General features: G+C 40.0%; 2 protein-coding genes across 2 annotated transcripts in view; both read right to left on the reverse strand.

Annotated features, from left to right (window-relative positions):
• Positions 1 to 15,674, reverse strand: part of LOC311055760 (NLR family CARD domain-containing protein 3-like) — a gene marked incomplete at both ends in the record, with an annotated part of 20,323 nt that extends 4,649 nt beyond the window's left edge. The window contains 5 exons of the mRNA XM_084072027.1: positions 5,636 to 5,682; positions 6,048 to 6,200; positions 9,787 to 9,960; positions 10,061 to 11,846; positions 15,512 to 15,674. Of these exons, the coding sequence (XP_083928153.1) occupies positions 5,636 to 5,682; positions 6,048 to 6,200; positions 9,787 to 9,960; positions 10,061 to 11,846; positions 15,512 to 15,674 (2,323 nt within the window). The remainder of the gene's footprint in view (positions 1 to 5,635; positions 5,683 to 6,047; positions 6,201 to 9,786; positions 9,961 to 10,060; positions 11,847 to 15,511) is intronic.
• LOC311056094 (NLR family CARD domain-containing protein 3-like) overlaps positions 1 to 27,432 on the reverse strand; it is a 133,998-nt gene that overhangs the window by 79,890 nt on the left and 26,676 nt on the right. The window contains exons 4-5 of the mRNA XM_084072477.1: positions 23,532 to 23,601; positions 19,058 to 19,207 (exon numbers count right to left, since the gene is read on the reverse strand). Coding sequence (XP_083928603.1) covers positions 19,058 to 19,159 — 102 coding nt within the window. The 5' untranslated portion in view covers positions 19,160 to 19,207; positions 23,532 to 23,601. The remainder of the gene's footprint in view (positions 1 to 19,057; positions 19,208 to 23,531; positions 23,602 to 27,432) is intronic.

A 27,432-nucleotide genomic window follows, 5' to 3' on the forward strand; every position in this document is an offset into this window, starting at 1 on the left:
AAAGCAATTGTTTTCAAATGTGAGCCTGAGCAGAAACACCGTTGATGACCGTGTACAAGAGCTTTCCACCAATCTAAAACAGCAGCTTGTGAGAAAGGGAAAAGAATTTGTTGCATACTCCCTTGCTGTGGACGAGAGCACGGACATATCTGACATTGCCCAGCTGTCAATTTTCATCCGTGGAGTGGACTCTAGCCTGTGCGTAACTGAAGAGTTTTGGGGATTACGTCATATGCATGGCACAACTACAGGAAAAGATCTGTACGAAGAGGTCTCCAGGTGTGTAAATCAGTGGTTCTCAAACTTTTTCATGTCAAGGACCCCCAAAATGATATGTATTTGGCCGCGGACCCCCATCTAAATATATTTTGTTCCAGGGAACCCCAGAAGCAAAGATTTGAGTTACAAATGTTTGCTTTAAAAAATTGCCGGGGACCCCAGGGGTCCTTGGGGGGGTTCCAGGGGATCCCCAGCAAAATGTGTTAATAGCGTCACAATAATATTAACCACTTTAACCTTTTATACTTAGGCTACTCAAAATAACAGATCTACAAGCTCATAGCACGGCACCGATCTGCTATTTTTTTAAAGTCGTGAAAATGTGTTTAAATCTTTGAATATATATATATATGTATATATGTTTTTAAAGCAAACATTTGTAACTCAAATCTTTACTTCTTGGGGTCCCTGGAACAAAATATTTTGAGATGGGGGTCCGCAGTTTGAGAACCACTGATATTATAACAACTTACATTTTTTTTCTTTTTCCTTTTTAACTGTTAGGATTTAGAAGACATTTGTAGAATCCCCCAGAAGCAAAGATTTGAGTTAAAAATGTTCATTTAAAAAAAATATTTATTCAAAAGATTTAAGCACATTTTTATGATTTCTTCAAAAAATAGCAGATCTACAAGCTCATAGCGCGGCACTCTGTGCCGGACCCCCATGCGTATAATGAGGCGATCTCCGTGAACACGGAGGTCACAGAGAATATTCCATGATTTTTCGAAGGTCAGTAAAATCGTTCTTTTTCGCTGGCAGTGGGGTGACACTATTACACTATTACTCTGGCAGTTAAAGAGTTAATGTGGGCGTGTGGTTGTCATGGTAATGTTGTCATGGTTACTTAAGTACCTGGAGATCAGGTGCCTGGGATTCTTGTACCATCACTTCCTTCAGTAAAATGTTTGCGCCGCAAAACCTCTCGTGTCTGTGACCCTTCTTGAATGTATCCCTTTACCTAAACTGGCGTGGTGGCATCATGCCGAAAAAGGATTTCATATCAAAAGTCTTTTGAAGAGACGGTCGCACTGTGGATTTATTCTACCGTCAGAACGCCAGAGGATTGCGAGCGTGCAGCGCGCAATATGGCAACGTCACTAAGAGCTCCGAAACAATGGAGCTTAATCAATATAGAGAATGTGAACTTGTTTGAAAACTGGCGACAGAATCTCCTGTACACACTGTTACTTGACAATGAGTTCGCCCCGTTCCTTGTTGACGGCGCAGCGTGGGAGAAGAAGACTAGAGCTTCTCCACACAGAGGTTTCCATGACGACGGGGAGGACCTCCCCCGCGCGCAGCGTCGACAAAGGAACAGAAAGTAAGCATGCTGGAATTAATGCTTGGACAAATAGCCAATTATTGTCCTGTGATTTCACGTCAAAGTATAATGAAAAACTCTACATCCACTGACAATATATGGCAGGCTATCCGTCAGCATTATGGATTTCAGTGCACAGGAGCACATTTCATTGACTTTGCTGCTATTAAATTGGAACCTAATGAAAGACCAGAAGACTTATTCCAGCGCTTAATGGCGTTTATGGAGGTCAATCAATATGTTGCACAAAGACTCTGGGATTAGTCACATGGGATAAGTTGTGACAGAAGATGAGGAGCTGTCACCATCACTTGAGAACTTCAGCTGCTTACATGGCTCCGCCTCCTGCATGATGACCTACCCAGACTTGTGAAGCAGCGGTATGGCACAGAGCTACGTTCACGGACGCTCGCATCCATTAACACTCGCATGACTAAGCCATCAATTTGACCGATTTTGAGAATTTAAAGTGGATTATCCTCTCTCATGAAGCTCTTTTTTTTCTGAAACGTATTATAAATATGAAATCAACACCATATATACCATCCCAGCCGTTATATTTCGGCAAAATTGACCGCTCTCACCCATCTCTCCCCCAGGGAAAAGCAATTGACACCTCGAGTTCCCCCGAAGACGAGCAGACTCGTTGCTGTGCAGCGAGTCAATGTTGCCATGTCTGCTTATTATAAGCGACTTTGGGCTTTCACGTCTTTCTATTATTATTATTATTATTATTATTATTATTACCCTTATTATTATTATTATTACCCATATAATTACATTATAATGGTAATACTTTTCTACTCCACTAACAGCTCAGAGGCAAATCTTGTACTTTTACTCCACTACAATTATTTGAAAACTTTAGTTACTAGTTACTTTGCAGATATAAATATCTTTTCATACTTGTTTAGATTAGAGCTTCATGCATGTCCTTTTGTGAATTATTTTTAATAGGTAAATATTTATATAGAAAGGTCTAACCAGGGACTGGGGTTGCATATTACTGCTTATTTCTCTCGCAAAATTTGGCAACGCACTTCACTGCAAAGCAGTGGAAAAAGATAGGATCTACAAGCATACAGCTTGTCACACAGCAACTGTTTTATGCTTGAAGATCAGATATTTTGCTCAGGATTGAGCACATGTGTGAAGCATACCGATGTGTTCGCTACAGAACGCGCTGTTTTCTAATGCTGTGCCAACAGATCTGATCTACAAGCATAGGGCTCGTCAGGCAGCGACTGTTTTATGTTTGTAGATCAGATATTTAGCGCAGGAGTAGAGCAGGAATGAGCACATTTGTGGAACATAGCGATGTGTTCACTTGTTGCGCTGACAGGGAGGAGGAGAGGAGACGCGTTTGTCAGCGACCTGGAAACAGCTGATAGAATGAGAGCTTTATGCTCAGACAATAATGTGAATATTATTATTATGAATATAATAATATTGGTTTGTCAAGAGATATCCATGTGTTTTGGACAATGGAGATAGTCACGTAATTAGACAGTGGCTTCAGCGTTCATATAGGCTCCATGTTTCACTGAAGAGTTTAATGTGACGCTACAGATCACACTGTTTTATACGCTTATTTTTTATAAAGATTTTACATACAGAATCTGCAGTTACCATTACAAGTTAGCCTATTTGATAATGTTTCTGCCTGCCTACAACAACAACAACATATGTGAGCTCAATGACTGAGCAGAGTGCAATTGAAATGTTAATAGCTATTTAGAAGACAATGGAACCCGCACTGGTTGGGGAGAAGGTGTGAGCTCGTCTGGAGCACAGAGAGACAGTGACCAATAGAATAGCCTGATTTGGGGATCAAAAAGACCGTTTTTGGGGGCACAGTGGCGCAGTCGGTAGTGCTGTCGCCTCACAGCTAGAAGGTCCTGGGTTCGATTCCCACAAGGGACGCTGTGGGCGCTGGGGGCGTGTTCTCTCCTCCGCGTCATCAGTGCTCATACCCTAGGTGGGGTTAGTGAAAGGGCCCACTCTGTGTGGACTTTGCTTGTTCTCCCCGTGTCTCCTAGGGTAGGTACCCTCACAAAAACATGCAGTAATCCTGGTCACTATACTGCCTCCCCCTGGCCAGCCGGGGCGCCTGATGGAGGGGAAGGGAACTGGTTGGAATAACGTGTTCCGTCCAACCAGGGAAACTCTCCCCTGTCAGGTGATAAGAATGTCAGTTGGCTCTCATGCATTGAAGGAGGTATGAGCTCGGCCCTGGCCTCCCTAGGCAGAGGGAAGGTAGTGCCCAGGATTACATAGACAATTGGCACTGGGTGTTAAAAATAGGGTTACAAAATCGTGGGATAAAAATTTAAGAGAAAAAAAAAAAGACAGTTTTTGACCCCCAAATCAGGCAGAATGTGGGATAATGAAACCACAGTCATGCTAATGTTAAGCCAGAGATTTCACAGGCCCTTGATTCCCTGTTAAATGAACTACAGGCTTCAGAGGATGCAAGGGCTATGCGCACAGCTGTGTCCGGATTTTCCAGGTCTAGTCCTAGATTCTCTAGCTCTAGATTTTCCAAGCCAAAACAACAAATGAATCATGTTACGAGGAGGAGGGTGTGGCCTCTGTGTAAGGAAGCCAGAAGGCCTGATGAACATTTTTTGAGCAAATGCCCATTTCTGCCTCCTGAGGACAAAAGGTTCATGGCAAAAACACGGCAGGTTACGGGGGAGCAGATTGAGTCTGAGGACGAATCAGACAACTTTGCTGGTGAAGAGATGACTGCAGCCAGCGTTGTTCAGCGGGTCATCAAGTCATCACCGTATCTTGACACCTTTCATGGACATCGAGCTGTAAGGCTCACTATTGACAGTGGCGCAACAGGGAATATGATGAAGGCATTGTGTGCCACAAGATGGGGTGGCACCATTACAAAAAACACACAATTGGCCCATCAAGCAGACGGCTCGTCCCCATTGAAGGTATTGGGGAGATAAGAACATGCTTTCAAAGAGACGGGTACAACCTCTACTTTGAAGGCCTCGTCGTGGCGAACCTTGATTCAGACATCTTGGTTGGCATGGTGAAGAACAACATATCTATCAGGCCAGCCAAACATCAGGTGTGTGTGGGTGAAAACACCTATTATTATGGCACCCAGCACAAGAGCGATAGACATATCAAATCCCCTTATCCAGGGACTCATGGAAATATTGTGTTGTTACACTGTTTAAGGGCGTTTGTGTGTACGTGCGTAGCGCCATGGGCATGCCAGGGTCTGAGACGGCGTTGGAGGAGTTGACGTGCAGGGTGTTCGGGAGATTCTTGAGCAAGGCCACATAACCAAAGTGGCAGACGACATGTACTGTGGCCCAAACAATCTTGATGACCTTTTGGCCATCTGGAGGAGGGTGTTGTCAGCTTTACAGCGTGGAATAAAACTTACCGCCACCAAAACCACCATAGCACCCATACAGACCTCTATTCTAGGCTGGGTGTGGCATCAAGGCAACTATCCGAGCTACCCCTCACCGTGTGTCTGCCCTGGCTGCGTGCCCTCCCCCAAAGACTGTGACTGAGATGCGGTCATTCATTGGAGCCTACAAGCTTCTAGAAAGGTCGCAATACCATCAGTATAAGACAATTGTGCAGTGTTACTTCTATGCTTCGGACATGGACGTGTGTCCCTGAAAAAAGCCCCTGTATTCATGTTTGATCAGTCTACGAGTGACCCACCCAAGGTCGTTGGGGGCGCCTTCGCAGCCGATGTGTTCAGACGTGAACGCCAGTTCATTCTTGTTGTTTGAGAGTGTGTGACATCATTCACGGTGACGTCCATCCATTTTTTATTGTTATGTTTGTATGTTTTGGGACTACGGATGGACATGAGCTTACGCTAAATACAGCATATTTACACTTAATCATGTGTATGCAATACATAAATCATGTTTTAGCGTTCATTAATGTTCATTCTTCAAACCAAATAAACGAAGAAAGTATACAGTTAAGTAAATATCTGGATGTGTGCAGCTTTGATTTCATGAATGAAACAGAAGACACACTTACACTTCTTTAAACCTGGTTTCAGCCTGGACTCTCCACCATTTTCGACACTGGGCGTGGAGGAGAGACATTGTTTGATTGAATATTGATTGAAAACTGTATTAACAAGATTGCTAACAGTATATATAGTACAGTCAAAAGTTATGCTGAAAAGGATAACACAAACATCCTTGCTTGTTTCCATTGTGATCCATTGTACATTACATAACGGTAAAAGTAGTAGCAAAAACTATATATGTACAGATAACGTGGGGGAGGGGAGCAATTGGTGGGGTTCGGAAAGTCAGGGCTGAATATATAATAATATTGATATTAGAAAGAATGATACATAATGACTTTACAGCATTAAACAATACTATACAGCATCACAGTATGATTTCCTAAACCTACTAGAACACACTGGTTCTCTCCATACCTGAGAGTCTGCAGTGGTAGATCAGACAGATTCTTTATCCCGATGTGTCCTGGATGATTGTACGTCAAATCCAACACTTTCAGATGGGAGTTGGACCTCAGAGCAGAGACCAGATAAGAACAGCATTTCTCTGAGATCATGCAGCCTGACAACCTATATACACACACACACACACACACACACACACACACACACACACACACACACACACACACACACACACACACACACACACACAGTGTTACTATGACTTTCACTCCAGTACATTTCTAGGAACGAACCCCGAGAACCAAACATAATCAGGAGGTCAGGGACAAGAGATTAGAATCTGACTGGTTGGCCAGAGACAATCAAATCCAGATTCAAGTTTTTTTTTAACCAATCACATCGCTTAGACAGGGTCATGTGAGGGGGGTGACCAGGGGCGTGGCTATGCCAGTAAAAAACAGGGTAAAGCTCCTCCCCTGATGATTGCGTCACAAAGTTTCACGTTGACTGTTTTGTGTCAAGTCTGTTTCAGATGTGTTTGTTTACAATATGAACAGAATGTCATCTCTCCATGTAGCACACTTTTTCTTTGATTGATTGTTTATTTCAAACACTGTTAAAAAGACAAAAAGAAATACATAAAATAAACATGATACATTTAAAATAAGAAATATAAAAATATGTCAATGTCAAGATATTACTATGAAAACAAGAAACAAACGGAAACAAAAACAGCTTCTGGTGTTCATCTTCAGAGCTTAATGCAATATCCTTTCAATATGTTGTTTTTATAAGTTTGTTTTGATCAGTCTACGAGTGACCCACCCGAGGTCGTTGGGGCCGCCTTCACAGACGATGTGTTTGAGTATTGTACTGCAACTTTTCAGTTCTTCACCACTGGTGTTCCATAATTCAACCCCTCTTACTGTGATACAGTGAAGCTTGAATTTGTTCTAACCTTTTTCCTTTAAATACTTTCCTCTTAATTCAGATTTACGTTCTCTCCATTCAAACAACTTCTGGATACTGTTTGGCAATTGACTGTTTTTTATTTTGTACATGAGCTGGAGGGTTTTGAAATCAAACAAGTCCTTACATTTCAGTGTGTTCCGTTTGATAAAGAGTGGGTTTGTTGGTTCTCTGTAATCAGCTTTGTTAGCTATCCTTATTGCTTTTTTTTTTAGAATGATAATAGGATCTGTGTTTGTGCTGTGTTTGGGCTGATTTATAGAACCTCATAAACTGCATAAACTGGCAATGTTTTAGAGGACTCAAATTATGGTAAGAAAAAAAACAGTGCTCACACAATAGATTAGAGATAGTTATTATAATCATGTTGCCTCCATTTATATAGTTTCTGTACGTTCAATTCTGATCTGAAGTGAAGTGTTATAGCTACAGTTCAAGATCCGTTAGGATATTGACTGATTTTGCTGATATGAAATCATTATTAGAAATAAAACTGTCCCACTGTTATGTCCCATATAAATAAATATAAATCATAATAAAATATAAATCAAATATAAATAACCCTACCATTGGGGGGCAAGACATAAAAGACGATAGCCCTCGTTACATTTTCTAGTTGAATACATGTTCCAATGTTTTGATAACCTGGAAAAAACTCTAATTAACGTGTTAATTTATATTTACTCTGATATTTGCATACATGCCATAGTCTGTATCCTCCTGATTAAATATAAATCAATTAATCAGACAAACTCCATGTATATTTAAGCCATGGTATAAATGTTCACATGTTTAAAAGGTTCAGGAATACTGACCTGAGTGTCTTGACTTTACAGTGAGGACTCCCTAGTCCAACGCAGAGCTCCTTTTTTTCCGGAATGCTGCAGATCATTATTGCTTAGATCCAGTTCTGTCACATTAGAGGAGCTGGAACTGAGAACTGATGATAACTCCTCACAACATCTCTCTGTGAGGTTACAGCCACTCAGCCTGAAGAAACAATAGTTATTATAAGACATTTTTGTATTTCTTTGCCCATAAAATAAGATGACATAATATATAACATGTATCCAGTTATCAGTTCACCTACAGAGCTGTGTTTGAGGAAGGGGCAGAACAAAGGAAGAGGCCAACTATATCCATAACATCATAAACATGACATCACCGTGCCCAGCTGTGGGTCTTTGGTTTAGTCTGGGTAGCACCCCGCCTCAGTTCTGACATTATATTGGATGTGTAGGAATACTATGGATGCAATACTAAACAACGACGTTTGTGTTGATTTATGCTGTAGAACCTCTACTGCATAAACTTCACTTCTGTGTCTGGGTACCAATGCAAGTTACCTTCCAGTTCTGTTCCACTATCTTCAGGTAAAAGTTGAGTAAATAACATGACTATAAATTCGGTCTATCTATCTATCTATCTATCTATCTATCTATCTATCTATCTATCTATCTATCTATCTATCTATATATCTAGAGACTGAAAGACTGATGGCAATGTTTTTATAAGACTCAAATGATTATAAGAAAGAAAATAAGTGCTCGCATGAATATATGTGACCAAATTTGACTGGGAGTCAGTCATCTAGCATTTTTTCATTCTCATTTTTTTTATGTCATATGAAAGCAGGGAATCATAGCAAAATAATGATATATTGGTTAATAAGATTGAGTGAATAGTTTTTAAACTGAAGCTTATAGAACTGAAGTCAAGTTAAAACTCTTCAGTAGAGAAAAGACCAGTTGAATGGATCTCATTCAAAGATAGTACTACTGGGCTATCAATCCCATCATGCATAGCGGGATTTACATATCCTTTGTTTAATGGTTTAGGGTTAGGCACTCTTTGTTATGTATGCTCTCTGAGACTAAATGTTTGCCACTGCCCCCTGCTGGAACCGGCTGGTTCCAGTGACCAGGAGGACTAAACTAAGATACCTTTTCACAACAGTTTTAACAACATATGATTGTTTATACATCTTTATTTGACATTCTCATTAGACACAAGCCAACAGACTAGTGATACCTTTCAAAATGATCGGGTAGAAATAGCGGATTTTACCGTGATTTCGCAATGTTTGGATGGAAACTGAGGATTTTGTTAGCAATGCTAGCACATGCTAGCTCTAACCTTATATTTTAATACATGTTTATGCATTTATTTCATATTTACATGTCAATTTAAGCTCTGAAATTTCTGTCCGATATACTCTGGTATGTGAAGAGTCTAACTGGGCTATAAACTCCTTTTGTGTAAAAAAAAATGTTTTTGAAAAAAAAAAGTTTTCTCCTCTCCTGAACAATGGCCACCAGCGAGATGACTGTCCTTCAGTCAAAAATGGTCACATATGTTGACAAATTTGTTATTATTATAATCATGTTGCCTCCATTTACAGTATATAGTTTCTGTATGTACAATTCTGATTCGTGAAGTGTTACAGGTTACAGCTACAGGTTAAGATCAGTTTAGGATATTGACTGATTTTGCTGATATGAAATCATTATTAGAAATAATAACTGTCCAACTTTTATGTCCCATATAACGTGAAATCGCCCTAATATTGGGTTTAATGTTCTAGTTGAATACATGTTCCAATGTTTTGATAACCTGGAAAACCCTCTAATATAGTGTTAATTTATATTTCCTCTGATATTTGCATACATGCCATTGTCTGTATCCTCCTGATTAAATGTAAATAAATTAATCAGACAAACTCCATGTGTATTTAAGCCATGGTATAAATGTTCTCATGTTTAAAAGGTTCAGGAATACTGACCTGAGCGTCTTGACTTTACAGTGAGGACTCCCTAGTCCAACGCAGAGCTGCTTTGTTCCAGAATGCTGCAGATCATTATTGCTTAGATCCAGTTCTGTCACATTAGAGGAGCTGGAACTGAGAACTGATGATAACTCCTCACAACATCTCTCTGTGAGGTTACAGCCACTCAGCCTGAAGAAACAATAGTTATTATAAGACATTTTTGTATTTCTTTGCCTATGAAATAAGATGACATAATATATAACATGTATCCAGTTATCAGTTCACCTACAGAGCTGTGTTTGAGGCTTTGACCACTGGCAGCAGCCTCAGAAGAGCCTCCTCTGAAGCAGAGTATTTCTTCAGGTCAAACACCTCCAGCACTTTTCCTGATGACAGCAAAATGAAGACTAGAGCTGACCACTGAGCAGGAGAGAGTTGGTCTGTGGAGAGACTTCCTGAGTTCAGGTACTGTTGGATCTCCTCAACTAGAGAATGATCATTCAGCTCATTCAGACAGTGGAACAGGTTGATGATTCTCTCTTGAGATGGATTCTCCCTGATCTTCTTCTTGATGTACTTAATTGTCTTCTGATTGGAATGCGACATGTTTCGTGCCTTCAAACTAGGAAGCAGTCTGTCTAACAGCGTCTGGTTGGTCTCCAGTGAGAGGCCCAGCAGAAAACGGAGGAACAAGTCCAGGTGTCCATTTTGACTCTGTAAGGCATTGTTTACGGCACTCTGGTAGAAGCGAGTTTCCTTCTTTGTAAAGAGCTTAGACCACCGGAAGGAATGTTGCAGCAGGTTGACACCAGTGTTGATGAATGAGTGAAATACATAAAGAGCAGCCAGAAACTCCTGAACACTCAGATGGACAAAGCAGAACACCTTGTCTGTGTGCAACCCATGCTCCTCTTTAAAGAACCGTGTGAACACTCCTGAGTACACTGCTGCATCTTCAATATCAATGCCACACTCTGTCAGGTCTTTTTCATAGAAGATAAGGTTGCCTTTCTCCAGTTGATCAAAGGCCAGTTTTCCCAATGACAGAATGGCCTGACCTGGATTCAAGTCAGAATGTGCCTGAGCTTTGTTATGGTACTTAGCCGTCTTATGTTTGGAATGAATCAGTATGAAGTGGATGAACATCGCAGCCAGGGTCTTTGGAAGTGCTACATGTTCATATTCTGTCAACATGTTCTCCAAAACTGCAGCAATGATCCAACAGAAGACTGGGATGTGACACATGATGTGGAGGCTTCGTGATGTCTGGATGTGTGAGATGATTGTTGTGGCCTGCTTCTTGTCATCACGGAATCTGTTGATGAAGAACTCCTCCTTCTGGGGCTCAGTGAATCCTCTCACCTCTGTCACCCTGTCAACATGTTTAGAAGGGATCTGATTGGCTGCTGCAGGTCGTGTGGTTATCCAGATGCGAGCAAAAGGAAGTAGCTTGCCCGTGATGAGGTTTGTGACCAGCAGAGCCACCGTGGTTGGCGTTGTGACAGTAATGATCTCACTGTTGTCAAAGTGTAGAGGAGGCCTACACTCATCTAATCCATCAAAGATGAACACAGTATTGGGATTGTTGAAGTTGCAGATTGGTACGCCCTCGGTTTCAACAAAACACCCATGAATAAATTGCTCCAAGCTATACTCCTTCTTCATAGAATTTAGCTCACGGAACGTGAATGGAAACATGAAGTGAGTACTCTGGTTGGCTTTGTCTTCTGCCCAGTCCAAAGCACACTTCTGAACGAGGACTGATTTCCCAATGCCAGCCACTCCCTTTGTCATCACTGTTCTGATTGGTTCATTTTCTGGAGGTAAAGCTTTAAAGATGTCTTCATATTTGATTGACGTTTCTTGTGTGGCTGATTTCCTGGACACTGCTTCAATCTGTCTGACCTCATGTTCAATATTGCCCTGTCCACTCCCTCCCGTTGTGATGTAGATATCTGTGAAGATCTCTTTCAGAGGTGTTGAGCTTCCTTCTTCCTCGTCTAGTTTCCACCCGAAGAAACGCTGAGACTTTGTCTTCAGATTCATCTTGAGTTGTTGTTGAGGAGGAAGGGTTTCTAAATGGCCAAAGAAGAGAGGACATATGTAATGTTATGGTAAAGTCCTTACATAAGAGGTCTTGTTATATCTTAATTCAAAAGGGGACCATGTGTCTGCTACTGTAGCTGCTGAACTTTGGAACAGGTTTCCATTTGACTTGCAGGGTTAATAATGTTATTATAATAATTGCATCTGATTGATATGTAACATGTTGGAAACTATGAGATATATGGACATTTCCTATTCACGTGAGGGGTAATGGGTCTGGGTGCTGTGGGTGATTGGAACATTGGTGCCACCCGACTTTACAAGTAGGGGGTGTGGCACGGGGGGGAGGGAAGAACAAACCAGCCTGTTTACCAGTGTGTTTAGACACTAACACGTGAACTGTTGTTATTGTTTGAAGCGTCTGTCTGCGGTGACGTTCACCGTTACGTCCGAGTAGGTTTTGTTGGTCATGTTTGAATGAGATTTTGATCTGAGGGGTCATTGGGAGGACATTGGGAATTGTTTGGGTGGGAAGGGGATAAGTGAAATAATTGTGGATTGACGATTTGTTTGTTTATTTCTTAGGGAAAGAGACAGGGACAGTAGTTAAAACCAAGAGGTGTATTATTATTTACCGTTTCGCTTTGTAAATTGTTATTTTTGTAGCTTTATTTTATAAAGTATTTAAGTTAAAAACCTGCCGATCCCTTTATTCTTCCTTTAGTTAATAGTTTTCCTTTCAAAGTTAAGGCCGATTGTTACATGTTTGTATGCTGAAGTGACAGACAACTACAGAGAATAAATCATTAGGTTATGTTGTTAAGTTATGTTTTTGGACATCAGTCTAAACAGTCATTGAACACACGTCTAAACTTAATTCCCAGCCATCGCCAACCACGTAGTGCTAAAGTATAGGACTTAGTCACTACAACTTGTATCTCTTGTTATTTTGTAGTGACAGGGTTTAGAATCAGCATTAGCTATACTAGTCCATACCCGGTCGACTGCTCAGGGACAAATTGCATTTCATCGACACATTTGCTGGCCTGGCCTGGCATCGTACCTTGGGCAACCAGGGCCTCTGGCTCCCTAGGCGGGCTCACTAACCACTCAGCTATGGCCGCCCCTAACATTGTTTTACACAAAAACGCTAACAAACAGCTGAGATTTGGTGATATCGAAAAACGGGCTTCGCAGTTCCGTGGGCATGGTAATGGTCAATGGCTGTGTGCAAATTCAGATCAAGTGTTCCAGACAATTTAGGCCTCACCACTACACCACTACAGAGGTTTGTCAAATTATAGAAGGACTAGTCCATACCCGTGGGGGGATATTTACACATGATCTGGAAAACCGGGAGGCAGATCGTCCCATAGCTCGCGGGACCATCCCACAGCTGGGTAACCGTAACCATGGCGACATTCTTTTACACAAAAACGCTAATAAAACAGCTGAGATTTGGTGAAATCGAAAAATGGGCTTCGCTGTTCCGTGCACAAGGTAATGGTCAATGGCTGTGTGCAATTTCAGATCAACTGCTCCAGCCACTGAGGAGAACCGGGCAGAACCAATTTTGGCCTCACCACTACACCATAACAGAGCTTGTAAAATTATAGAAGGATTGCCTCATCACAGGTTTGCAGAAGTAAAACAATGGGTGAAATTCGTTTTTGTTTACTGCTGTGTTCCTTTTATTTTGTAGTGATATCGTAGTGTTTCTTCTGTTCCTCTGTTGCCGCTTCCTGTCTTGTCTCACCTGTCTGTTTGAAAATGTTCACCTGTGTCTTGATTAGACCCAGCCAGGGTTTCCGTTAGCCGGTATATACCGGCCATTGACCGGTAAAATTTTTAATTGGCCGGTAAATATAAACACCACCGGCCACCGTGGCCGGTTGGGAAAATGCTGTTATTAGGCTACTTTATTATTTAAGCCTATTATTAATATTATTATTTGCATAAAGTAGTTGGCTACAACCATTACAATCATAATCATTTAAAGTTTTTATCATGATCTGACTGTGTGGTTTAATTCCGACAGCCTGCTCGGCTGCTGCTGTGCGCTGCAGTTATAGAATAGCCTATTCGTTGTACGATGGTGTCGCGCGTTGAAAATATCAGAGCTACAAGCTCACAGCACGTCGCAACGCGCCGCTTTGTGAGCTTGTATGTTTGCTATTTTTGATACGACACAACACCGCTAAGAGACACAGCTGTGTCTCCTCCTGATCAGTGCTGAGTAGGGTGGTTCGCTCGGGTGTTGATAAACAGAACCGGGATTTTCCGAGGTGATAGAATCTGAACCAAGCCGAACCCAATTGTCGATAAAGGGACCCGTCCCGTCCCGAACACGTGTGGGTCGTGGATATTATGCAAGCACAGTTACTGCAATGCTAAAGTGGTGAAAGTTGGTGAAAGCAACTATAAAGGCAAGTAATCAACCTTGCGCAAGGCCACATATATCATGACATATATAATTAACGTTAACAAAACAAAACAAAACATACTTTTGCATATCAAGGTTGAATGAGAATCGATGTAAAGCCCAAAATATATATTAATTTGTTTATACTGTGCGACGGAGTTGCGCAGGGAAACCACAGCCCGCAGGGTTATTAGGACTCGCACCAAAACACCCTCGCCCCCATTTTTCAGGCGGACCAGCGGTTCTTGTATTCTTGTATTTGTTTTACTGAGGATAGAGGTAGAAATAGGTTTAGGATTAGGTATAGTTTTACTGAGGTTAAGATCAGGAATAAGGTTAGGGTTAGGCATAATTTACTGATATGTTTAGGAATACCAGGCGAATACCGCCGGATTTTCCCCGGGGCGACTGTGTTTTGGGGCGAGCGTTTTGGTATTCGTCTGCTGCGTGTTCAGCAGCGCAGCTCTAACGTAACGAGGTGTAATGAGCCCAATCAGTTGTTGGGTGCATGTATGCAGTGCAAACACGCATGTGACGTTAATTATAATATGGCCGGTAAATGTATTCTTTGGCCGGTAAAATATAATCCTGCCGGCCATGGTGGCCGGCTCCAAAAATGCCTAGCGGAAACCCTGGACCCAGCCAATCATGTGTTAACACATTTAGAGCAAGAGCTCTTTTAAAAAAAGGGTACATCTAATGCCAGCGTTCTTAGCGTTTACGCTGAGCAGTTTAGAGCTGTAGACGGCTCCACGAGGACCCGGATGTAAACAAAAGGTGCGTGCGTGATGGTCAAGGGTCCCATCTAAGTACCGGAACAATAACATTTCTAACGCAATCCGCCATTGCAGAGTGATCGCCCGTCGAAAATGTCTTGTTTTCACCACAGTAAAAGATGGAGCTTTTTCTCAAGATCCTATAATGGGAGTGGACGGGAGGTATGTTTTTTGGACAGGATTCACATCCGTGCATTTTACAGGCCGGGTCAATGGATCATTCCAAAGTTACGTTAGGACTCCTGGGTGACAAACCTGTCTTGTTACACCACATCCAGATGAAATGCATCCTCGTGCAAGAAAGCAGAAAGAGAGCAGAAACGTGCAATGGCAACGTTTTTGATTGGGCTTTGACATAAATTCACTCTATGGCACTGCTGCTATGAATTAGCTTTAGGTTGTTGTGTGTGTCGGCCATTTTTCTTTTTAAAATAAAGAGATAACTAAAACAAAACAAAAAAATATATATATAGTAATTTAATACATCTGGTCTTACCAACGCTCTTCAACTGGTCGGGTTGGTGTTGTTTGATGGCATCATAAAATGCTGCTCTGACGACTGTTGCCCCTTGATCTAGCACCATTGTATACAGCAGCCTCATTTGGTCGATAGGTGTCTTCTCAGCTAGAATCTTTTGATAGATCTCATGATGAACCATGGTGGTTCCTAGACTGTCTACTATAGCCATGACTGTGGAGGCGTCTTGAATCAACTTTGCCCTTTTCTGCATCACAAACTGTGCTGTTTGCAAAGAGGAAAAAAAGAGAATGGTTGAGATAAATACGTCACAGAAAATAATGTCAATATATGAATGATAAATAAAGCTCTCATCTGTACATCCCCACATAAATAGTAGTGTAACAACTGGTACATTTATAGTTTTACAATATGATATTGAGGATGTACACCCAGGCACACAAAATGTAGCACCAGCTAACGACTTACTTATTACCTTAAGCATTGAACTGTAACAAGAACAGAAAAACACTCACCTTTTTCCTTTTCACTTTTTTCTGAAGTGAAGCCATCATCAGCATCCTGTTGTACCAATTCATGTTATTTTAATCATATAATGACTGAGTGAGTGCTATTAGACAACATAATGTATTGTATTGATGAATTGAATACACAGGACCCAATGTAAACAAGCCATAGTGCTTTCTTGGGTCAAATCATTTTAGCATTCCTTTGTATAGAACTGTACTTTCTGTGCTTTTTTACAAACTGAAACTGTTAATACAGTATTTAATCAATCAATCAATCAATATGATATTGGCTACAGCAGTGCTTTTCAACCAAGGGGCAAGTCTTACATATTTACGATGAGGCCGACAAAATGGCCAGAGTGGCGCTGTTTTACCCTGCGCCGACCTGCGGTGTCAGAAAGAATTTATTTTAACGCAAGTGAATGGGTTTTTTGACAAACTTTAGACTAGATTTTCTTACTGTAATAAAAATTGTCATAAATTCTATATGCTTCCAGTCGCTAGTTTAAAGTCTCCTTTCAATCATCAGGATATGCGTTTTGCTAAATTATGGTCCTATTTATTATAAAATTGACGATAAAGTAGGCTATTCTCTAGGAGGGGCGGGATGATTTGATTGACAAGCTACCCAACCAATAATGGTCTGGTCTCATTCTGACGCGTATTGAAAGATGGCGGACCTACAGTCTTGGCACAATCGGCTTCATTTTCGGTCTGTAGAAAGCAGCGGAGTGGGTTTGTCCATCTCATTTATACAGTCTATGTTATATGTCCACTGTTAGATTTCATATACCGTAGTAATAACTACACGTTTCTTATCAATTACACACTCTTTGAGCCTTGTTTAAAGTGTAGGCACCAGTACCTTGCTAAAGTGACGTCACATATCTCTCAAATACCCCCCAACTACTGTATGTCATATTAAGCTTGTGGTCATAATTAGTCAATGGTGGAAGAACTACTCACATTTATTACTTCAGTAAAATGATCAATGCCACAATATAGAACTACTCTATTACAAGCAAAAGTCCAGAATTCTATGTTTACTTGAGTAAAAGTATTGGCAAAATATCCTTAAAGTAATACTAGGTAACGTTTTCAGTAAAACTAAAGTTAACACCCACTCCATGAATTTCACCCCCGAAAGCCTTTTATTTATATATTTTCTATTGAACGCTGTCGAGCATGACTTTCCCTCGAAAATGACGTCACCTGGCCGGAAAATGGAAGCGGAAATGCACCAGGTTCCTGTTTGGCCAGGAACTACCGCGCCGGTTTCCTGTTTGGCCAGGAACTACCGCGCTAATAACAAAAGGAAACTCACGCTGATTTTAAGAGATTGTATGATTTGAAGAACGAAAAAAAAAAACAGAAAAAGAAAACACAGCTCACGGTAACTAATGCTCCACTGGCTAAGAGAAACGATCCACAGATCGTATAAAACAATTAAACGAACGCTTTTTGAAACACTTCCGTCTTCCGGTGAAAAAATAATGGAATTCTGGGTGACGCAGTAATAAAGAAACGGCCTGCAGTGACGGTAATGACCAGCAGAGGCTGCTAAAAGTTGTTTTTTGGAAATTTGCACAGAACAACTTTAAGTACTAAAAGTAAATATGAAGAATGTCCCCTTTCACAAGTTTGTATAAAAATATTTTTAAAATAGCAGATCTACAAGCTCACAATGTGTACAAATATACAAGGTACTTAACTAGTAACTCAAAGTTTTCAAATAATTGTAGTAAAGTATGGTGTAAGTATAATATTTGCTCTTCCTTCAGTTTTTCAGTAGGACTTTTAGGGCTTTGACATGAACGACTAAATTTGACAAAATAAATACATTTAATAACCATTTAAATTAATTAAAAACATTATGTAGGAACTAGAACAAGTGCTCCTCGGAGCACAGTTCTCCGCCAGGTCAGGTAGGTTATTGTGGGCCAGCAATGTTCGGAATTCACCAATCAGGATGGAATATGACAAATCGGACGGAATAAAGAAAAATAAATTAATGTGATCATGTAAACCATAATTGAAATAAATAAAATGAAAAATGAAATAAGTTGTTAAGCATAATTACAAACATGTATAACAAGTGTTATAATGCCTTATAAGTGCTTATATTATGGATTATAGTGGATTATAGACCCGACCTGTAAGTAAAGTGTTACCAAAAATGTTTGCAAAAAACGGCCTCCTGGTGGCGCTACAATAGGGCAATTTTATAAGGGTGGCATTTGTTCTTCAACGTAGTCCATTGCAATCGGACACGGTGTTCATGATTTGAGGCAATTTGTTAAAAACGGAGCACTCCTTTAACTGCAATCAGCATGGAATATGACAAATCTGAAAGACGCGTTTAGTTGAATGAATTGTTTAGCACAAATTGGCCTCCTGGTGGCGCTATAACAGGACCATGTGAGAAATGTGAGGCTGAGGTTCTGAATTGGCGTCCAGGGAGTGTGTGCGTCCAGTTTCACTGTGATCAAGCCAACAGTGCCAGAGATTTGCTGTACATAGACAGAATGACACACGCACACACTCACACACACATGAAAGGACAGACGGACAAGGTGCCTTTCGGCCTGGTGAAGACAATGACGCAAAGGCTCTGTTATTGACATGAAAGACTAAGCCCTTTGACAAATATATATATTGTATATATTTTATAGAGTTAATTTATTATAGAGTGACAGATTGAAATGAGGCACGTTTGTCACACATCAGTGGATGTGCTTAAATAATGTAATCTCTCTGTGACCTACAGTGACATTGTAATTATGTTTTTTGCGGAGCAGAGGCGATGATTGACAGGCAAAATCCCTCACCAGCAACACCCGCAGGCAAAGATTTATTTTTTCATTGCAGTTGAAAAGGCTTTAGAAATGTGAGAGAAAACACCTGCCATGGATCAATAGAGTGGATGTTTTTGTTAAAACCTTTTACACACGTTTGAAGGACCATGACAAACACTTTTAATGTGTGGTAAAACTGAACGTCATGAAACCTTTAAAGCAGTGAATAAAGAATTAACAATATAAAGCATGTAGCCTACCTGGGTGTGTGGAGCTGAAGGTGAAGCTGAAGGTGAAGGTGGAGGTGGAGCTGAAGCTGAAGGTGGAGCTGAAGTTGAAGCTGAAGGTGTCTGGTCGGCCATTGTGTGTTTTATTAATGAGGTGGACTGGAGGAACAGCAGGTAAACAACCTGTATGATAAAATCATATTAATGTATGATAAAATCATCTCTGTTACTTTAACTCTGAGTGGAATAATACACTTTACAAAATACAATTATTCTATTCAATGTTACACACTCTCAGAGAGAGGAAAATACATGACATAACTAGTAAAAGTGCTCCTCGGATTACAGGTCACAACGTGTCGATGTAGATCGGCTAGTTGAACTATTTGAAAATGTTTTTAAAAATTGTAACAAATAGCAAATATGTTTAGGGATAAAGGGTAAGGCATTGGCAAAAATAGGACCCACAAAGTTTAACACAGATCGGTGCAGTTATAGCTAAAAACACAAATCAGCCTTTTATAGCGCCACCATGAGGCTGAACATTTTCAAGTGACATTTCTTCCTCAGCCTAGTGGGAATGTGCGTGCTAAATTTCACGGAAATTGCATGCTGTGTTTGAGAAATTGTGTTCAAAACGGAGCAATCGAGCAAACTTTGAAAGCCATCCTTAGTCAATCAGGATGGAATATGAAAAATTTGCGGGATTTTTGGACAAATCCTGTAGGAGTACTGTAAAAAAAAATGTTTTGCAAAAAGCGGCCTCCTGGTGGCGCTATAACAGGCCCATGTGAAAAATGTGGGGCAGAGGTTCTGCTCTGGCATCCAGGGAGTGTGTGTGCACAGTTTCACTGCCATCAAGCCAACAGTGCCAACGGTCCACAGACAGAATGACACACGCACATGGAAGGACGGACGGACAGGGAGCAAAACATACTCTCTCGCCTTTCGGCCTGGTGGAGATAATTACAGTTTTAGATGTTTTTAAAAGACAGAAGGTTTTAAAACAACTGAATGTCTTTCATACTTTGAACAAGGAATAAACACATTGATATGAATTGTGGTCATAAAAACCTTACATATGAATGTGTGACTGAACAGCATTTCTTTGTAAACAAAGACACTTTGACTGTTCCTGAAATAAATCACATTATTATTCAATGTCTCTGGAAATGAACATTCAGAATTTAAGCTGCTTTTAAACATAACATCGTCTCTGTCAGATGGAAACATCATATGTGTCCAAAACTGTTTCTTTTTAATCATCATTATAAAAACGTTTTTAATGGTGAAAATAGCCGATCTACAAGCTCACAGCGTGTTTCTTCCTGGTGCGTTGTGAGCTTGTAGATCTGCTATTTTCACTACGTTAGTGTGACACACTTGTATGATGAAGCAGGACATTCATTTATAGTTTAAATATGGAGATACAAGGTTTCTGCCTGACAGTGACCATATTCTGTCTCAATAATGATCTTATTTTTATTCTTTATGTTTTGGGATGTCATTTATCAAAGCACATCATGTCTGTCAGTTACATCACAACAAAACTATATCAATACATCATTATAATTCATCTCCATCAAAGACCTATTTTATATGTTTTATTTACAGGTCTTATGTGGTAATTAAGTAGAAAGTATATAGAGTACTTTTAATACAATTATTTGAAAGCTTTAGTTACTTTTATAGAGTTACATTATTATTACAAAACGCACACTAACCACTTCAGCCCTATTTGTGTACTTTGGCTATTTGAAAATAGCAGATCTACAAGCTCACAACGCGTTGAACAGCAACGCGTTGTGAGCTTGTAGATCTGCTCTAGGTTTCTGACTGTTTCTGACTATACTGTATGTTTCAATGTGCTTCTATTTCCTGTTCAGTGCTCACATCCGGTCTAAAGCCCGCCTACTGTATCTGCTCATTTCCTCTCACCCCTATCCACAAGTTTCCTAGGGCGTTGTGGGCATCACTTCCTGTCCATTTAATCCCTGATGCCTGATCAAATGGACAGGAAGTGATGCCCACAACGCCCTAGGAAACATGTGGATAGGTGCGTCCAGACACACGCCACAAGTTGACGCTAGTTGTCACAAGCCCATGCAGCACTTCTGGACATTTCCGGCCGTTACTGGGTGCATCCACACATGTACGTCAAGTTGTCGTACGGAAGTCGGAAGTCCCATCCACTCCCATGTTAAGTTAAACACCGGAGGTTCCGGTCCGGCTTTTCCTATAACATGGGAGTGGATGGGACTTCTGACTTCCGTACGACAACTTGACGTATATGTGTGGATGCACCCACTTTGATATCTTCCAGGGCTTTGAGCAGCTGGTGGGCAGTGACATTTTTCAGGATGTGTAGTTCTTATGACTAGTGGATGTGTAGTTCTTATGACTAGTGGATAGTTCTTATGACTAGTGGATGTGTAGTTCTTATGACTAGAGCTATTTGTACAAGTGAGGACAGAGTTATAACACTATTCATCATGAAAACATTATACATGTGTAATATTAAATATTAATATTATCCATATTATCCAGCAATATGAAAACATTAGTGCACCTTGACAAAATGAAAACACCATTACATTATTATGAATAGTATTAACCACATGTCCAAGAAATGTAGGTCTGTTTTTACTGAGAATAGAGGGTTTAAGTTAGGCTACATTACATCAATAATTATTAATGACAGATTCATATGAATTCAAATGTTTCGCCGCTAGATGGCGACCTAAGACATAATAATGGAGCATTGTATGTTAAGCAGAGAGACTCCTTCATAATAAGTATTATATATATTCCATTTGGTTCAAACACTCTCTGAGTTAAATTGACTCTGTGAATAAATGGCAGATCAACAAGCTCACCCCCATGCAGACAGACAGCAAACATATATGTTAATGTTAATGTTAACTTATTATTAACATTATAAAATGTGCATTGTGTCAATATTCTACAGTTTTATAATTATCATTGTACTCACTATCAGTGGTGGAAAAAGTACTCACATTTTGTACTTAAGTAAAAGTATCAATACTGCTATTCTTTATTGTGCTCACATAAGCTATTCAGAAGGGATAAACTAAACAGTGCAAAGTATTCAGGCCATTCACCACAAACACATGAGGACGTTTACATTTATTGAAATACGAGTGCATGTGTTATGCAGTGGTGGAACAAGTATTGTTGTTGTTTACTTAAGCAAAAGTATCAATACTACAAAGTAGAAATATTCTGTTACAAGTAATGTCCGGAATTCTAAATTTACTTGAGTAAAAGTACAAATGTGTTGGTAGCCAAAAATAGCCGATCTACAAGCTCACAACGCGTCGCAGCACAAAGCTTTGTGAGCTTCTCGGCTATTTTTGGTAAAGAGATTTGGTGTTGACAGAAAAAAAGCGTCCAAGAAATGTAAGTCCACACAAAAGGAAGTTCCATCCACTCCCATGATATGAGAAAAACCTGTAAGACCGTCCCAATGCGACAAGTTGATCCGGGTTCCACTGTGGTAAACGATCACCCAGCAGTGATAGACACAAACCAATAGGACAGATATGTCCTGTGTTCTCTACACTGTGGTAAACTATCACCCAGCAGTGATAGACATCAACCAATAGGACAGATATGTCCTGTGTTCTCTCCACTGGGCGGGTTTGTCTCTTGTAGTTTTCTTACAGTCAGAACAAACACATAACACATGCATAAATGTAAACATCCTTATTTATTTGTGGTGAATGACCTGAATACTTTGCACTGTTTAGTTTATCTCATCTGAATATCTTATGTGAGAACAACAAAGAACAGCAGAATAATACATTAAATTACTGTTTGTTGATGTGGCCAACGAGACCAATGTTATTTTGGTCTCTTTTAGTTTGTTTAAATGTGTTTTCTTTATTGCTTGTCAGAATTAACTTACTTGTTAACTATGTTATTCCCTTAAATGCTTCTTTTTTTGTTACGTTTTATTTTACCTTACTTTTATATGTTATGCTCTAACATACTACTGTTCAGCACTTCGTAAAGTGCTATATAAATACATTTATTATATTATTATTATGTAGCCTACTTAAACCCTCTATTCTTAGTAAAAACGGACTTAGATTTCTTGGACGCTTTTTTTCTGTCAACACCAAATCTCTTTACCAAAAATAGCCGATCTACAAGCTCATGCCGGGGTTCATGTGGTTAATACTATTCAGATATTAATTATGTTTTCATTTTGTCAAGGTGCACTAATGTTTTCATATTGCTGGATAATATGGATAATATTAATATCTTATATTGCACATGTATAATGTTTTCATATTGAGTTAGTAGTGTTATTCCTCTGTCCTCACATGTACAAATAGCACTAGTCAATGAACTACACAAAACAAGCCCCAAATATGGCCATATATTCCTAACAAAAAATATTAGATGCATATATCTTCATAATTACTATGTAGGTCTATAATAATGTATGTTTTGGTTATGTATTATAACATTACACACTTACTTGAACTGTCAGTCAATATGATTGACACTCCTCCCCAAAGCCACAGCGTCTCTGCATTTTCCTCAGAACTCTGGAAAAAAAACAAGACAAAAGTCTCACTATTTAAGCAGACTTGGCAACACTGGTTAAGACTATGAAGATTGTTTAGCCTTACTTCAATAATAGTAATGATAATAATAATGATAATAATTATATTTTCGTTGCAGTAGTAGGATGAGTGAAGACTGAGAAGCTTGTTTGAGAAAACACGACCCCTCACATATTAGAAGAGCAGTCACCAGAAGCAGAGATGTGTGTTTTAATGAGTCTAACATTCATTAGAAGGACAATATCAGTCACTAGAAGCAGAGATGTGTGTTTTAATGAGTCTAACATTCATTAGAAGGACAATATCAGTCACTAGAAGCAGAGACGTGTGTTTTAATGAGTCTAACATTCATTAGAAGGACAATATCAGTCACTAGAAGCAGAGACGTGTGTTTTAATGAGTCTAACATTCATTAGAAGGACAATATCAGTCACTAGAAGCAGAGACGTGTGTTTTAATGACTCTAACATTCATTAGAAGGACAATATCAGTCACTAGAAGCAGAGACGTGTGTTTTAATGAGTCTAACGTTCATCAGAAGGACAATATCAGTCACTAGAAGCAGAGACGTGTGTTTTAATGAGTCTAACGTTCATTAGAAGGACAATAGCAGTCACTAGAAGCAGAGACGTGTGTTTTAATGAATATAACATGATTAAAATGGAGTTTGAAGTTACAATGGGTTTGCAAAGGAAGGGGGCGTGTCTGATAAAATGAAAATAAAATATCTAAATATTGAATTTGCAACTTATAAACTGCAACTTATAAGCCTGAGTCAACGTTAAAATGATCCTAAACATGTTTGACAGAGAAATAGTTAAGATAAGTTGTAACTGTTGCTTGTATTAACTGTTAAGTTCACAACTCTGTCTGTCTGTCTGTCTGTCTGTCTGTCTGTCTGTCTGTCTGGGGAAAGACACACACCTTCACTGATGTAGGATCTGATCTGAACCAAATGGACCCTTACAGGTCTGTAACTCTCTTAGTTAAATTGACACTGAATAAATGGCATCCATGGCATGACAGACAGACAGACAGACAGACAGACAGACAGACAGACAGACAGACAGACAGACAGACATAGGGAGCAGACTGATAACCTCGTCCCATTGGCTACTGTAAACGCAAGTCAATATGTGTGACATGTCCCGCCCTAGCTGTTGCCAGGCAACATGTCTGCTCAGTGTGTTGAAACTAAGCTCACTTCCTGCTGTCTGTGATGACAGGAAGCAGCTTCTCTACAGTCAGCCTAGCGGGCCGGGCAGACGCCATTGACGCGCATGGGAGCCAAAATGTGTGACACTTTATAATGTTATTGAGGGTCTGAGCAGAGGCATGTATAGTGTGTGTGTGTGTGTGTGTGTGTGTGTGTGTGTGTGTGTGTGTGTGTGTGTGTGTGTGTGTGTGTGTGTGTGTGTGTGTGTGTGTGTGTGTGTGCAGTGACTTGACCCCTCCCATGCAGTACTCCTTCACTGAAAAGCATAACTGACACCTATCAATCATACAGCTCTCTCCCCTCTCCTCTCCCCTCCCCTCCCCCAAAAGTCCCCCACATTACTCATTATGCAGAATGTCCCAAGTTTTCAAATGTACAAAATGTATAAAAATCCTTTGAAAATAGCAGATCTAAAAGCTCACAATGCGTCACATCGCAACACTTTGTGAGCTTGTAGATCGGCTATTTTCAAATGGCTGAAATGTATATAGGGCTGAAGTGGTTATGTATTTTTGTAATAATAATCACAATCTACGAAGTAACTAGTAATGTTTTCAAATAATTGTAGTGGAGTAAAAGTATAATATTTGCCTCTGAGATGTAGTGGAGTAGAAGTAAAAGTACTTTTTTATGTCCAATGTTTTTGTATTTAAGTTCATAAAGTTAACATAAGTATAACTAAATGCATTTGAAATTAAATAAAACATGATATTTTTCAGGATTCTAATTAAAAAATAGTAAAAAAAATAATGAATTCCAATTCAAAAATAGCAGATCTCCAAGCTCAAAATGCATGTGTTTTGAGCTTGTAGATCGGCTATTTTTGTTACTTTTGTGTGACATAGAATGGTCCGGTATATGCAATGTGTCCCTCTGGAGTGAGTGTGTAAATGTAAAATTTGTACCAAATTTTTGTGGAAAAAATTGGAAAAAAAGAACACATTTTTGTGTACATTAAATGTAAAATTTGGTTCAAACACTCTTTGAGTTAAATTGACACTGTGAATAAATGTCATCCATGGCAGATCTACAAGCTCACCCCCATGCAGACAGATAGACAGACAGACAGGCATGGGGAGCAGACCGATAACCTCGTCCCATTGGCTACTGTAAACACCAGTCAATATGTGTGACATGTCCCTCCCTAGCTGTTGCCAGGCAACATGTCTGCTCAGTGTGTCGAAACTAAGCTCACTTCCTGTTGTCTGTGATGACAGGAAGCAGCTTCTCTACTCTGACCACACGTCTCTGCACTTCCCTTTTCTTCCTCTCTTGATGTTTAATGTTCATGAGTGATGAATTGAATGACAGGACCACAATGTGTTATCCTTTTAGCATCATTGTAACATCACACTGTACTGTGATCAATATAAGAGCAATTGTGACAAGATGAATATTTAGTTGTTGTCATGTCAAATAGGAAATGTATTTGTCTCTTCAGGAACTCTGCAGAGATGGTGAAGAAAGGGAACTTTGAAAGACTCTTTCAGACAAACCACACATCATGTGACTAGATTTTTACAGCTAAAAAGTGAAGTGAGAAAAACTAATAAGGAACTGAAGCTCAACCATGTGAAGCCAACATGAAACTTGATCCAGTGTCATGAGTATTATAACAGTTACATCAATCATTGTTGCATTATTATTTGATGTGCATAAAAACGAATTCATAATCAATCTGTCCTTTATTATTCACCTTAAACTAGTGACTAATGTAGTCACTTTTATTTTAATTAAATGATTCACTTATTATTTGAATGATCAGTTATAAGACATAAAAGTGGAGTTGATTTTCTCTTTGCTAAAATACTTCTCACCAGTCATGATAAATGGTAAAGAAGTGGAGGCCCAAAATGTTGTCCACCCTTACATAGAGTACTCTATACAGAAGGTCCAGGAGTCCTGGACATCCACACAGGACAACTAAACTAAACACAAATGGAACCAAATGGACCCTTACAGTGCTGTCATTCCCAGTGCACTCTAAGAGTTCTGGGGTCCAGGGTGTGATGTTTACCAAACTGGAGGTCTTTGACATGTACACGCCCATACATGGTTTAGCACGTACACGCACGTACACACACACACACACACACACACACACACACACACACACACACACACACACACACACACACACACACACACACACACACACACACACACACACACACACACACACACACACACACACACACACACAGTGTTGGCACAGTGCAAATGTATCTTTTCATGGTGGTTGCGTACCAACCATTCTCACCAGAAATAGCTGATCTACAAGCTACAACTCCTCAAAGCAGACATGTTGTGAGTTTGTAAATCTGCGTATCCGTGCGTGACAACGGCGGTAATAAGTAGGTTTGAGTCGCTCCTGTGTGTGTGTGTGTGTGTGTGTGTGTGTGTGTGTGTGTGTGTGTGTGTGTGTGTGTGTGTGTGTGTGTGTGTGTGTGTGTGTGTGTGTGTGTGTGTGTGTGTGTGTGTGTGTGTGTGTGTGTGTGTGAGTGTGTGTGTGTGTGTGTGTGTGTGTGTGTGTGTGTGTGTGTGCGTGCAGTACTCCTTCACTGACAAACATAACTGACACCTATCAATCATCCAGC

This window comes from Gymnoscopelus microlampas (assembly GCF_963454915.1).
Source record: "Gymnoscopelus microlampas genome assembly, chromosome: 11".
NCBI lineage: Eukaryota > Metazoa > Chordata > Actinopteri > Myctophiformes > Myctophidae > Gymnoscopelus > Gymnoscopelus microlampas.